Below are 14,574 nucleotides of genomic sequence, written 5' to 3'. Positions count from 1 at the left end.
CTAAAGCATCTAGCACTGCATCTTCTATCAGAATGTGGTTATTATTCTCAGTCTCCCGACACATTGATATCACCCAGTGAAATACTTTTTTTCTTTACTTAATGCTTTTTTATTTTTTGGTTTTTAAATTGGGGCTTGTTAGATTTTGGATTTTGTACATACTTTAAGTTTGTAATGAGTAAGTAAGTTACTCTTGATTAAATAAGAATTTTAGGACCTAAATGCTGTTTACTTTGTTCTCAGGAATCTTCTTAGTTGTGTGGATTTCATTTTATATTTGTAACTGGTTTTCGATATGCATACTGTTCTAAATAACTATTGTGTGTTCCAGACAGAACTTGAGAGTAAACTACAGCAGCAGTCCACACAAGCAGCCCAGGAACTTGCAGCAGAGAAAGAAAAAATGTCAGTGTTACAAAATACCTATGAAAAAAGTCAGGATAATCTAAAGCAGCTTCAGTCTGATTTCTATGGGAAGGAATCTGAGCTTCTTGCCACCAGGCAAGATCTTAAGGTATAGTAAAATATATCACAGAAACTCAGTAAGTTGCTTATAGACATTCATTAAATGGTTGATTTGAGCCAGATGGGCAAGGGAATGTTAGTATTTAAAGAATGTCATGCTTCTTTTCTGTTATTATTTTTGGAGTAATGTGCCTTTTTTTTTTTTGTAACATGCTTTTTAAAATTTAAATTGTTTTATATTATTATAAAATGTATAGGTAAACACAGACATTTAAAAATAACATCTGTAATAATAAAATAATTTGGAAATATGTTAATTACTGCATTATTAGCTTATCTAAAGACTGCTGTCTATGGAAGAAGGTAACTTTTAAAAAGGACTGCTGTTGGAAAAATCCAAAGAGTTTTAAAATGTAAACCACTTGTGAAAATGCAAGCATTTTCCTATTGCTTGTCAGGCAGTATTGACTTTAGTTTTTTATATTGGTCAACTTCTCAAGACTACCAGAAACTCTAATGATTAAAATTAAGAGATTTAGCTCAAAGTAAACTTAACCCTAATTATCTAAACATATATGGAAACCTTGTTCTTGACAGTACTGTTTTAATCAGTACTGTACTGATTAAAATATCATGTTAAAATGAAGGATATACAAAAAGGATAGTTTTTATGTAGCATTAAGTATGAGTTCTCTAAGATAAATGGAACATTTTTGTTCTCTCCCAGAAGATTCAGCTAGTTCTCTCTATATTTTGTCATGGTGAAGTATTATGCTTTTTGTTTCTTCCCTGTTTAGTTTTTTTTATTTGTTTAATTTAAAGTACATTATTGAAAAATTTTGTTGAAAATCACAGGATATTTATATATTATATATAAATATAGTATGTCTATATTTTATTATAGGCTGTTATAGGGAAGACTTTATGAGGGAGAAAGGACTTGAACAGGTTCTCAAGGATATATAGAATTTGAATATATAGAGTCATGAGGAAGGTCATTTCACTTAGGCACATTTGGGAAAACGTGCTGCAGGGGAAATGACCAGAGCCAGGAGGTAGTTACCAGTTGACTACCATGCTATTTTGTGTTTGGTGGTTAAGTTTAAAAAGTTCGGGATCAAATCATGAAGTATCTTAGACGCTTAGCAGAGATGATTGGACTTTATATTTGAGGGGGGAAATAAAGAGTCTCAGCAGAGGAATAAAATGAAGAAAATAGTACTTTGGACAACTTAACCTGGAAGAGGTTTATGGACTACTGGATTGGACCTGGATAAACTAGAGGTAGGGAGATTAGTTAAGAGGCTATCTTCTTTTCTCCATAAATTCCATTAATGAAGGTATGAATTGATTACACTGGGCTTAAAGTTCAAGAGGAAGGAGCAGAAGAGATGAATGAGAGAGATGGGGTGAAACAGGAGGGCTAAATACAGATAGGACACAATGGAACCACAGGAACCAGTGGTAACTAATGATTTGACAAAGAAATAGGAAACTTGGGTCAAAGAATTTTCCTCATGCCGAGTTGTTATAAGAAAAAAATACCACCTGACATTTAGAGAGTGTCTCAATTGCTCTGTTTTCTAGTAGTTTTAAATTATTGGTATTTTTTTTTTTTTCTGTTTAACACTATTAAAAGGCAGGGAAGGTCTGTGGAAGAGTTTGGACTTTATCCTAAAGGCAGGAGGGACCACAGAAGAGATTTGCTTGGATCTGTAGGTTAGGTCAGTGACTGGCTGAGGATAAAGAATGGATTGGGGAGCAACAGGGCTGAGTTGTGGAGATTAGAGAGGACACATGGCATAATCCAGGTACATGTGATGGCAGAAACAGTAAGGATGGAGAATGTAGATGAGTTAGAAGAATGTTTAGCTGATCAAAGAGATGAAGTTTAATAATTGATTGTAGAAGTCCTATAGAAATCATACTGATTTTTTTCTCATAGAGCTGTATTATTTACCCAAGAGCATAGCATGGTGACAGGACATAGAGCTCTTAGATCAGTATTCATTCACTAAGCTAACAGCTCTTTTTATTATGCTTGAAAACTACATTGTATACTAATAATTTTATACATGAAAGAAAAATTCAAAAGATTGAAATATTTGGACAAAAAGGGAAAGTGGAGGAATAAGGCTACTGAGGAGTTTTCAACTATTAAGAGACATGGCTAGATCCTCTATTCCAAAGCCTCCTTTTTCAGATGAGGCTAAGGCCTGGAGTGCTTTGTGGCAGGCAGGCCCAGAGTTGCACAATGACAGACCCATGATTAGATCCCAGTTCTGATTCATAGCCCTTTACTCTTGTTATCATTTCGCTAGGATTTTTAAATATAAAATAGAATATTGCTGAATTCTATTAGTAATGCTTCCAAAAAGAGAAGTATCTGAACTACTTAGGAAGTTTAAAAAAAAAAAAAAAAAAAGAATTCCTGGAGAACTTCAGATGATATTTATGGACCAGAATAAGAGATGGTTATCAGCCATTATTTTTCTTTTGCTTCAGTGATGTTATATGATCTTGTTGCTTAGAAGTGAGAAAGGGAGAGATTGAGCTTTGTTACATGACACCTGCCTAAGTCAAGGCTGCCATCTGTGGGCTGACAGTGTACTACTTCAAGACACCAGTAGAATGGAAGACAAGCTGGCCTGATCTATGCCTTTAGCCCCATCTGCTGGATTATTTATGAAATACTTATATGCTTGTTGACTGGATATTTCAAGTTGGCTATACCCTGTGCTATTCTTTACTGTTGAAGAGAGATAGAAGTGGAATTTAACTTATATTTTGTACCCTGGTAAGTTTAGAATTAAATATAAACCATTAGCCTATACCATTCTTCATGTCATTTAACCAGACATCAAGAAAAAGCAATAACTAGAATTTTAAGTTTTATTTTGAAAGAAGAAAGGGAAAAATTGTTGGGCAGGCAAGAAACAGTAGTTACCACAGAATGCTGCAGAAATTCCTTTTTAACTGCACTGCTGTAATGTGATTGTGGTATTCAGGGTCAAGGTTGGTAGTTGATATACTCAGGGATTTGCCTGTTCCAGTGGGAGTAGGGTGGTTAAAGATAGGTCCACAAAACATTGAGTGGGAGAGGGGAGTTCCTTAAAGGAAGAGATGCTGAGCAGATGAAAATAATATGGACTGCAACAAGAAAGATACAAAGGAATATTTAAAATGTAAGGCAGTATATCACTGAATGACAGAGACAAATATTCAGAGATAAGAGCAATATGTCTAGGCATCTTCAGAAAAGAAGAGTGCAGATTTTGAGCTTGATTTTAAAGATTTAGTCACTGGGATTTTGGGAGTTTAAAATTCTATTTACAAAGCAAATTATAGACAATTAGTTTTTTCAACTGGCAGCCTAGTGAAAATGTTCAAAATAGAAAGGGAAAATGTTCAAAACAGATTATTAAAAGATTTCAGGGAAGAAAAACAAATAAAATGTTTTTTTGGATGTCATTGGATGTCATTTATACCATGGGCAGTTTGGAATTCTTGTGGGGGTGAGATTGGGGGTACTGTTAACTTAGTCTTTAGCAAGCCTTGGTCATTAGTGTTAGATCAGGACCTCTATTAGCTGATAATAATAATTGCTATAGACTGTATGGGCTAGGCTTTGTCAAATTGTATTATTTTTACTTGAAATCACTCTCACCCTTTGTGATACTTATGCCAGTTCCCACATTTACCATGAAAGCTTCTGTAAACACATTCCAGGCAAGGTTCTCTCACACACATTGTTTTTCTGTGCATTTGATGCATAGCAAATGCTCTCCTAGTGTATATAGCTTCCATTTTACATGCTGGTTCTGTTTTTCAGGTATGGAGTCAGCTTCTTTAAGTCAAGGACTCTCTTTTACCTCCCTGTTTACCTAAGGAGCACACTCAGTTAATGGTTAGCTGCTTGATTAGTAAAGGACTAGTGACTTAAGAAACCTTAGGGTTTTTTAGTATTCATTGGAAGCCATTGGAAATTGAAATTTCATTTTTATCAGAAAGACTTCTGAATTGGGTTTATTTTAAGGAATAAACTTTCTCCTTAAGAGAGCTTGAGAAACTACTTAAAGAAGGTCTTCATTTAAATTTTTTTTATCTTTTTTTTTTTGTCATTGAATAGCCAAGCCTAGCCAGCAGGGATCTTTCCTAGATTTTATCTTCTGCCTCCTTTTCAAAGGAACTGTGTCTACAGAATAAGAAAGATGAACTTCTTCCAGATGGTAGAAGAGCATCTTAGAGTTCCTCTCCTTCCCTGATGATTCTTTACAGTTGCAACTGAGAGTGGCAAGGTTCCTGCCACCTTCCATCACCCACTTGTTGCCATAGCTACCCTGAAATGGAACATAATAGATCAGAAAGCTTGCCCTTTCCACCAGCTTTGGCTTCACAAAATATTTCAGCTTTAGAAGAGTCAGTAACTATGGGCATTGTTAACTAACAACACTACTTCTACCATATAGATTGGAAGTTAAGAGGCTGGGCTAATGGCTTTGTCAGAAATAGAGCCCCAGATGTCTGGTTGATTTTCTTTTGGTTCACTTGATCAGGTTGGTAGACGTGAAATACAGTTTTTCTTTTTTTTCCCCCAAGTTAAAAACCTTTTTTTTTTTTTATGTATTAAAGATTTCAGCATGTCAAGGGACATCATAGATCCTATAAGACATATATGTATATGTAATGTAGATGTAGCATTTAAATACATCTCTTTTTAAATTGTTTTTCATGTCTTCCCATATCTTCTTCCTTCCTTCCTCCTCCTCCTCCTCCTCCTCCTCCTCCTCCTTCTTCTTCTTCTTCTTCTTCTTCTTCTTCTTCTCTCTCTCTCTCTCTCTCTCTCCCCCCCCACCGCCCTGAGGGTGTTTGATATGATCCCTTCTTATTTGATATTTAATACTTATGGATTATTTCTAAAGGTTTTGGAATTGCTTCAATTTTATTAAGTGTTTTATACTAAAGTTGTTTCCTTAGGCAAAAGAGTTAACAGAGTTGTCTAGTGTTCTTTCTCTTTTGCGTGATCTTACTGAAGGGTATAAGAGGCTATCTTTTTATAGTATTTTGCTTTCTACTGTGCTTATGCTGTTGTGTTTCTGTTGAAATTTGCTAAAAACAAAAAAAGGACATATAATAATTTGGGAAAATTGTTTTTAAAAGTCTGTAGAAGAGAAGCTTTCTCTAGCACAGGAGGACTTGATTTCAAACAGAAATCAAATTGGAAACCAAAATAAATTGATTCAAGAACTGAAAACTGCCAAGGCTGCGTTGGAGCAGGATTCTGCAAAGAAAGAACAGCAGTTGAAGGAGCAGTGTAAAACACTACAAGATATTCAAAAAGAAAAGGTATTTATTTTATTTTCTGACTAAATCTAGAATCTGAGAGTTTCAGTGACTTTAGAAATCATCTAGTCAAATCTCTTACCTAATATAGGCATCACCTTTATCTTCAATAGCTCTCCTTAGATGTACTCTAAACCCTTTGTTCCTTTACTTATCAAATGAGGATTAAAAAGAGCTATTTAGTATAGATATTAAATTAGGTAATATGTAATACTATTAACTAGTGCCTTATAAAGATATTGCTAGTAATAATAGTAATAGTGATAACAGCATTAATGAGAGAATAAGAATGGTAGTTTTGGCTAAATTTTGCAGTGTTCTTATTTTGGCTAGATACTATTCATTTTATGGTATTAACAGTATTTAATGCTTATAAAGATCTTACTGTTGTTCACATTGTATAAATAAGGACATAGAGGCAAGTGAAGGTAAGTAGTTTGCTCAAGTTAACTTAAGTAGAAAGAGACAGAGACAGTGTCCTAAATAGTAGCAGTTATTTTCTTACATTGATTTTCAGTTAAGTATTTACTTTAAAATTACTTTTTAATAAATTATTTTTCTACAGTCACTGAAAGAGAAAGAACTAGCAAATGAAAAATCTAAATTGGCAGAGATAGAGGAAATTAAGTGTAGAAAGGAAAAAGAAATTGCTAAATTGAGTGAAGAATTCAAGTCCCACAAGCAAGAAAGCATAAAGGTATGTTGAGATAATCATTTTTCTTTCCTCTGTACTCTATTGTCATTTAAATAAAAAATAAATATATTACTGAGAACTTACTGTATGCCACACATTGTTTTGTTGTTTTGACAATACTCTGCTCTCACCCTTTTGTTGAATAGTGTGTATCTATATGTATATTGAAACTATGTTACTAATGTTTTCAGATTACTGAATAAAGCAAAGTAACTCTGTACTAGATGAGACTACCTAAAAATGAAAATAAAATAAAAAAGATATTGATTTAGAAAATCATGCTTATAGATAGTAAACTTAAAAATATGTAAGAGTTTAGAATTAAGATTTTTAGGGAATACTGTTTTTTTCTTTGTTTTTCTTCCCTGAAATCTTTTAATAATCTGTTTTGAACATTTTCCCTTTCTATTTTGAACATTTTCACTAGGCTGCCAGTTGAAAAAACTAATTGTCTATAATTTGCTTTGTAAAATGTTACTAATTTTCTTAGAGAAAGGTTAAATTCTCTCTTGAGTGCTCTCATTACCTTTTATGTCTACCAATATACTTATTTTGCTTTATAATTTATCACTTTATATCATTATGTTATTGCACACTGTGACTTCCTTAAAGCAATTAATGTATATAATTCATCTTTATATATATTCTTAAAACCTAACACAGTGTGTGATGCCTAAGGTGGTGACCAGTAAACTTGCTAAGTGAAGAATGGGAAAACAGAGAGGTAGAAGTTTTTCACATATTTTAATCAAAACATGCATGTAAAGTTATTACTTGAATTTAAATGGTTGTTGAGCAGAAAGTAAATAATCTTGCGTCTTTTTATCCAATTGCTTAAAATATTGAACTTTAAGAATCTCCTAAGAGATTAAAACTCAAATTATATATATTGTTATGATAACTTGTATAAATATCAGCTATGCTTGGAAATATTTACCATAAAGGATGATTTATTTTTGGCCTTTTTCAATAGGAGGTAACAAATCTCAAGGATGCCAAACAACTTTTGATTCAGCAGAAATTAGAGCTTCAAGGGAAAGTAGATTCTCTGAAGGCCACCCTTGAACAGGAGAAGAGAAACCAGCAAATGCTAAAAGAGCAGGTGAAAAAGGAAGAAGATGAGCTCAAGAAAGAATTTACTGAGAAGGAAGCTAAACTGGTCAGTAAGTTAATGGTGGGAGTGTGTTTTGTAATTGATTTTGTTAAGTCAATCCAGTAAGAGGATTTTTCTCCTTAGAAGTTAGGATTTAAATACTCTCACCTAGTATTTTAATTTTTGATTGAGAAAGGAGATCTGATTTGTTCAAAGAGCTGATATGTGATTGGAAATATTTTAGTCTGTAATTATATTTTGGTTTATATAAGTGAAAATTCAACATAATTCAAAAAAATAAGACTTTTAGTGCTAGGAAAACAAATCCACAACTATGTAGATTGAGGTAAACGGCATGAATGCTAATAACGCTAAACTCATTTGTTTGGTCAAAGTGAAGGTTGATAAGGGAGAACGGAAACTTCAGTTTGGAATTTTGATGACCAAAGTCTACTTTTCCTTCCCTAAATTGTGCATGCCAACATGGGAAGCATCTGGCTTTCCTCTATTGAATTAAGTCCAAATATCCCCACATAACTTGAGTGCTGAATGTTTTAGTTGAAGATTTGCAATTTCAAGTTCACACAGTGATTTAAAGAATTTGTATTTTTGTTTTGTTTTGTGTTTTGTTTTGTTTTGGCAGGTTGATAGAGAAAAAGATGCATGTGGATTTTGAGACTGAAAATGCCGACTTTGTGTCCAGAGCACCTTGCTCTCCCTAACTATGTGTTCTTCCCCTGCTCTAGTGAGAAAGGGAAATTCTCAAATTGCTTTATGTTAATTGCTCTTGTAAGAAGCTTGCTGACCATCATTTCAGCATTATGGCCTTTGAGCCAGTTCAGAGTCACAGATACTTGTGGAATCAGTTAGTGTAAAATGAAATATATCCTGCCTTCTTTTCTAAAGAAGTAATAGTATTTGTGTTGCCAATATTTTAAATTCAATAGCTAAATAAATTTATTTTGCATTACTTTTGTAATAGGTTTCTTTTCCTTCACTGTTCTTCTTTTCTCAGCATTCTGAAATAAAAGAAAAAGAAATAGGAATGAAGAAGCATGAAGAAAACGAAGCTAAACTTACCATGCAGATTACAGCATTAAATGAAAACTTAGGCACTGTAAAGAAGGAGTGGCAGTCCAGTCAACGGAGAGTCAGTGAGCTCGAGAAACAGACAGATGACTTACGGGGTGAAATTGCAGTACTAGAAGCTACAGTTCAGAATAATCAGGATGAAAGGAGAGCACTATTAGAAAGGTGATTGATGTCTAGTAAAATTAGTTTGTTTCCATTCTTGGTGATGAAAAGATGGTCTTTTTCCACAATTTTTAAAATGGAAGAATCTTAAGAAAAGTATGTAAGTCCTGCAGGTGTTTATGTAGCTATTTAGAAACTAACTCTTAAAACAATCAGATGGTTTAAATTAATGTATTATATTTGAAATTACTGAAGTAGTTTATTATCTATGTTCTGGAAGGATCTTTATCATTAAAAAAAATTAATGATGTCTTTGCAATCTGTTCTAGATATCTTAAAGGAGAAGGTGAAATAGAAAAACTTCAAACCAAAGTCCTAGAATTGCAAAGAAAGCTGGATAATACCACTGCAGCGGTGCAGGAACTGGGTAGAGAAAATCAGTCCCTTCAAGTAAGTCATCTGGTAATGTGATGCTGTTTTTCAGACTGGAATGAACTCTTAGTGAAAAGCATATTTTCAATCTTAAAAAAAAAAAAAAAAAAAAAAAAAAACAAACTCCTGTATTTAATAAATACTTTTGAATGGTTACTGTCAATACTACCACACAGTAGGTGTTATGGATAGTTAAATAAAAGCAAAAAGAATTTGCCTGAGAGACCCTGGGATTAGTTAGAAAGCCTTGTCATTCATGAATTTTCAGTACTGGGAAAATTCAGAAACACCAAGGAATAGGTGAGTCACTATGTGTTAAAGAAGCAATCCACTTGGTGCTGAGGAAGGTTGAAAGATTAGCATGGATGGGAAATCGCTAAAGATTAGAAATTACCAATGACTTTGAGGACTAAAATTTGATTTACTTTATTTATTTATTTATTTTTATCATTCGGACTTAAGAATGTAGTAGCTTTTGACAATGGAAGCTGACCAAAGCATTTCCGATTTTTAAAATTCTATCCAGTGGTGCCTATAAGTCAAAATTATAAAGCTTGGGCACCCAATTAGAAATTATGCATCAGTCTTTAAAATGTTGAATATTATAATGTGTGGGCAGCTAGCTGTTTGTTTTGTTTTGTTTTTTAATAGATCAAACACACACAAGCATTAAATAGGAAATGGGCTGAAGACAATGAAGTACAAAACTGTATGGCCTGTGGGAAAGGCTTCTCAGTAACAGTGAGACGGGTAAATGATTTTGTTCATATTGCTATGGTTCTGGATTTTATTTCTCAGTATCAATTAATGTCTTAATCATCAAAATATCTTGCATTTGACAGATTAAAATGTTTTCTATTTATTGATTTACTTTGCAACTGTATAGAATCATTAAGTTTTATACAGTCTAGTTTCTGGTCAGCATATGTGCTTCAATTTTAGTTTTAAATTTAGTTGTTGCCTTCCTATTGGGTTACTTTCTGGAATAATCATTTTCTGAACCAATGGGCCAGTATTAAACTCATATGTTTTAGTCATAATTGGGTTCTTTTAAAGAAAAAGCAGATATTAAAAAAAATTAAATAATACCATGTGATATTTCAGGTTTATATTCCCCTTGACAAAATTATGCCTGAAATACTTGGCAAATAGGAATGGTTTTCACCTGATAAAATGAAGTGCTTTATCATCACTTTTTAGATGCCTCTTAAGGTACTTTTGAGAATTCCATGATAAATTTCATATAAAATATTTAACATAATATCTGATAAATAGGAAACATTCAGATAACTAAGGGATTAACTTGACATATTGAAATATTATATTATTAAATAAGACACTAATCACTTAAAAGTTAATATGCCTTCACAATGCAGTCTGCAGTATTCTTGTAGTCTCATAATGCTTTTGGTATAGTCATATGCTTGAAATTGTTTAATTTTTGTCATTTACAGCATCACTGCAGACAGTGTGGGAATATCTTCTGTGCTGAGTGTTCAGCCAAAAATGCCTTAACTCCTTCTTCCAAGAAGCCTGTTCGTGTCTGTGATGCATGTTTCAATGACTTGCAAGGATAATGGGTTATCACAACGTCAGAGTAGTATTACACTAACATTAGATTTTTAATAAATGCACTTAATAGAGGTCTTGGACTACTATTTGATTTGGACAGTGGTTGCAATATTAGACCAAATTAGAATTCATATATTTTGGAATGTTATCAAGTAAAAACTCTTCTATTTTTGTGAGACTTGGGCTCATCTTTCATCACTTTTTTCCATTTTAACCCCTGGAACAGCTTTCATGCCAAGTTTAGAATTAGCCAATGAAATGTAAATAAACTTTGAACAGAAAATAGCAATAGCAATGTATTTTTTTAAATATAATTTCATTGTTCACAAATGACATGAATACATTTCCTTAGCTTACTTCTTTCTCCCAAATTTCATGTACAAAAATGTACATGGGCGGTATTATCACATCATATATGTTGCACAATAGCACATTAATTATATTAAATAATCTTTGTGAAGTCATGCACAGAACTATAAAGCTTTCTGTTTTTCTTATATATAGATCCATAGCTCAATTGCATTGTTACGTTATAAATTTACCACTCAAGTGTTCTAAATGCAGTTTATGTTGAAATATATATTAACCATGAATTCGAACATGGTTTTTGTTTTAACAATATTGATTAAATTCTCTTGGGTAGAATTTCTGGAAACCTCTGTAAAATCAGTTTGCTTACTTTATGGTTATCCTGGGATTGTATTTTAAAGATTAGGGTTAATTTTTCTTTTTCTTTGTCTTATTTCTATCTCATTTTTAAACTCTCATATTCTCAATGAAGAATTCTATAAAATTTCTCACCCTCACCCCAGTTGGAGGATGAATAATAGAAATTGTATAATGGTTCTATTCTCAGTTTCTTTTAAGTGGGAAAAAGTTCCATTTTAATCTGAGATTAGCCTCATACTGTCTCTCCTGCCTCTTTGGGAATCTGAGTTTGCTTTTTTTAATGGATCTATTTTTTTTCCCCTTTATTTGGTTTAACCTTTCCAAGCATAGCTCAGCTTCACTATTTATAATTTTGCATCTTAAAGCCAATAACTGATACTGCTTTAGTCTTATCTGTGAAAACAAATACAAATGGTAAGGAGACATTAAATATTCTACTTTACATTTTTTTCTTACCTAACAGGAAAACATTTTTGAAAGTCGTGAACTTTAAATTTAAAATGATTCTGAATTTGGGGTTCCATACCAGCTGGTAAATCTTTTTACTTCCCAAAAATATTGCTGTGAAATTATCTCGAAGTAACAGGTGGAGAATAGAATATCACCAAAAACAAATGTATTTGGGAATCCCAAAGTTATAATCAGAACTGAAAATGGCTAATTAAAAGCTAGTTTATTTGTATCCTGAACAATGAAATTGAACTTTAATTTATCATGATCTTATTAATTTGGCAAATTGGAAAACATCTGTAGAGGTCATTAATATTGGTTTATTCTTTCTAGAGAAAAAATGTGAAGTTATCCATTTGTGCACAGTAATCATTTAGTAATAATAGCGGGGAAGGATGGGAGTTAATATTTCATTTGCAATAGTTTATAATATACACTTGCTTTCAGATATCATGGTGAAATAAAGTATTTATGCTTTATCTGTAACATCTGTGTACTAAAAGAGATTGCCATATATTCATTTAATTATTTTTAAAAAATTCATTTAAGTAAATCCTGTTGTCAGTAGTTATTAAGGACCCTGATTGAGTCCCTAGATTTGGATAAACAAATATCCTTGAGCTTATTTAAAGAGGAAATACAATGATTTTTTTTAATTAAAAATAATAGTTGGATAATATAAATTGAGCTAAAATTATTTATGCATTTTTATATACTTATAAATCCTTTCAAATAGTATTAATTCTATACTTTAACAGGTAAAAAACTTAATATGAAACTTAGAAACTTTCTGTGTTGGAAAAATAGATATAGCACTGTTTTTTTTTTTAAGATCATAAAAATTCATGAGAATTCTAGATTCAGATATTTGTTTACTTCATCTCCTAATTGGGTGCACTGAAGGAGTTTTCCCTGTCTTGTCCCCCACCCACATATTCACAAAAATATTGTGGGGAGGACAACAAATAAAACCATATGCATTTGATTGGCTAAATGAAAACTAGATCTCATTTTATAGATCCTGAATAATTTACCATTGGCTACTACACTAATAATATTAGAAATAAAACTTTTTTTTTTGCATATTAACTCTGAATTTAAAGTGTTTTGGAAACAGAATTTTATTTTTCTTTTAATAAAAAGTCATCCTTTGAGTTCTTATTGGCTCTATATTTTAGATGTTTGCTGGTACTATTTGTCAGTGAGTTAAAGCTGGCATATCTGAGCTTTTGGCTCTAAACGCAAAGTCTGTTGGCATCACACGTTAGTAAATTCCAAACCCGAGCACAGAAATGTGAATTAAAGTCAAGTTTTGCTGGGTTAGTGTACAATAAACTATACCTATAGATTTCCTTTAATAGGAAGAAGACAAAAATGCTGGTATAGAATTAGTTCATTTTGAAGAAAAAAGAGGGAAACAAACACAAAGACCTCAATGCAGTGTACAAATAACATTTTGTTCAACTACCTCTTAATGTGGAATTAGCTAGTGTAATAGTTTCCTCACAGTAATGTCACATAGTAACTGCCAAATTTGTTAGTTTCCCATCTCTCTTAGAAAGGCTTTAAGATTATTTTATAGTTTTGAGAACTTTGAAGCCACTTTTTTTTAACTTTGCATTTGCATAAAAATGTTTAGCTTTTAAGTGGAGAGCAAATTATGATCATATATTTTGATATTCATGAGCTATTTGACTATAGCAATTTTTTTTAATGCACTTTGGCTATAAAACCATGGATGATTTGATCCATAAGATTTAAATGTGCCATCAATTTAGTATTCCTAGACATGAGCTTGATGAATGGTATTCTGTAATTATAATGTGCCACACATTATCGTGTTTTAATTGCCCTTTGCCTGAATTTTAATGATCAATTTGTTATTGTTGCAGATGTGAATATTGTGCATAAACTTACTAAATTTATGTAAAATTGTATAAAATAGAATTGGAAATAGGTTCTTTCTGTGTAGAAGTAATGAATTTATTGTAACATGATGCAGTTATGTATATGACATCCTGTACTTCCTTGAACTGGATCATATATTCATAGTTTCTATAGAAACTTTTGCATGAATATTTTTTCATTTAGATTTTGAACTCATTATTTGTATTGTGTTTACTACTTGTGATCATGTAGTTGTGCCTTATTTTGTGAGAGAGTTTAGCTCAGTAAATACAGTAATTTCTAAACTCAGTGGAAGGTTTATTGATAATAAATGTAACTGATAAATTACACAACAGCATTTAAAACTGTATAAAGAACAATGGAAGGATCCTTATTGAATTGTTGCTTTTTTTAATTTGTTAAAGATGATATTAAAAAACATTTCTTTCTAGTAGATGTATTCTGTGACTATAAATTATTTTGTCTATTTAAAAAAGTATAAAACAGCAACCATTTTGTATTTATTTACAGAATGTTAGAACTTTGCCCTTGGATTGTAGAGAGTGGGTAAGCTTTGATGTTCAACTTAGAATAGTAAGTTCATAATTTCAAGAGAAATTACTAAAGCCATTTTGCTTAAGACATTCATTCCCTTTCCATTCATTATTGTGGAAAATTAACAACTACAAAGAAATATTACACAATATCGAAGTAATTCCGTCTTTCATTGTTTATCTAAGTTTAGTACCCAGGTGACCATTTAAAGATACACTTC

At 32.1% G+C, this 14,574-nt stretch overlaps 1 protein-coding gene across 3 annotated transcripts in view; it reads left to right on the top strand.

The window, feature by feature from the left end:
- EEA1 (early endosome antigen 1) overlaps window positions 1–14,253 on the top strand; it is a 109,604-nt gene extending 95,351 nt beyond the window's left edge. For all 3 annotated transcript variants that reach the window (XM_025992220.2, XM_025992221.2, XM_072724566.1), the window contains 8 exons: window positions 332–514; window positions 5,626–5,811; window positions 6,374–6,505; window positions 7,476–7,661; window positions 8,611–8,849; window positions 9,119–9,239; window positions 9,873–9,971; window positions 10,676–14,253. In XM_025992220.2, coding sequence (XP_025848005.1) covers window positions 332–514; window positions 5,626–5,811; window positions 6,374–6,505; window positions 7,476–7,661; window positions 8,611–8,849; window positions 9,119–9,239; window positions 9,873–9,971; window positions 10,676–10,798 — 1,269 coding nt within the window. In that variant the 3' untranslated portion in view covers window positions 10,799–14,253. The remainder of the gene's footprint in view (window positions 1–331; window positions 515–5,625; window positions 5,812–6,373; window positions 6,506–7,475; window positions 7,662–8,610; window positions 8,850–9,118; window positions 9,240–9,872; window positions 9,972–10,675) is intronic.
- Window positions 14,254–14,574: the final 321 nt, after the last annotated feature.

This window comes from Vulpes vulpes, chromosome 10, assembly GCF_048418805.1.
Source record: "Vulpes vulpes isolate BD-2025 chromosome 10, VulVul3, whole genome shotgun sequence".
Taxonomy (NCBI): domain Eukaryota; kingdom Metazoa; phylum Chordata; class Mammalia; order Carnivora; family Canidae; genus Vulpes; species Vulpes vulpes.
Note: the sequence above shows the minus strand (reverse complement) of the source record. Positions and strands in the feature narration are given on the sequence as shown.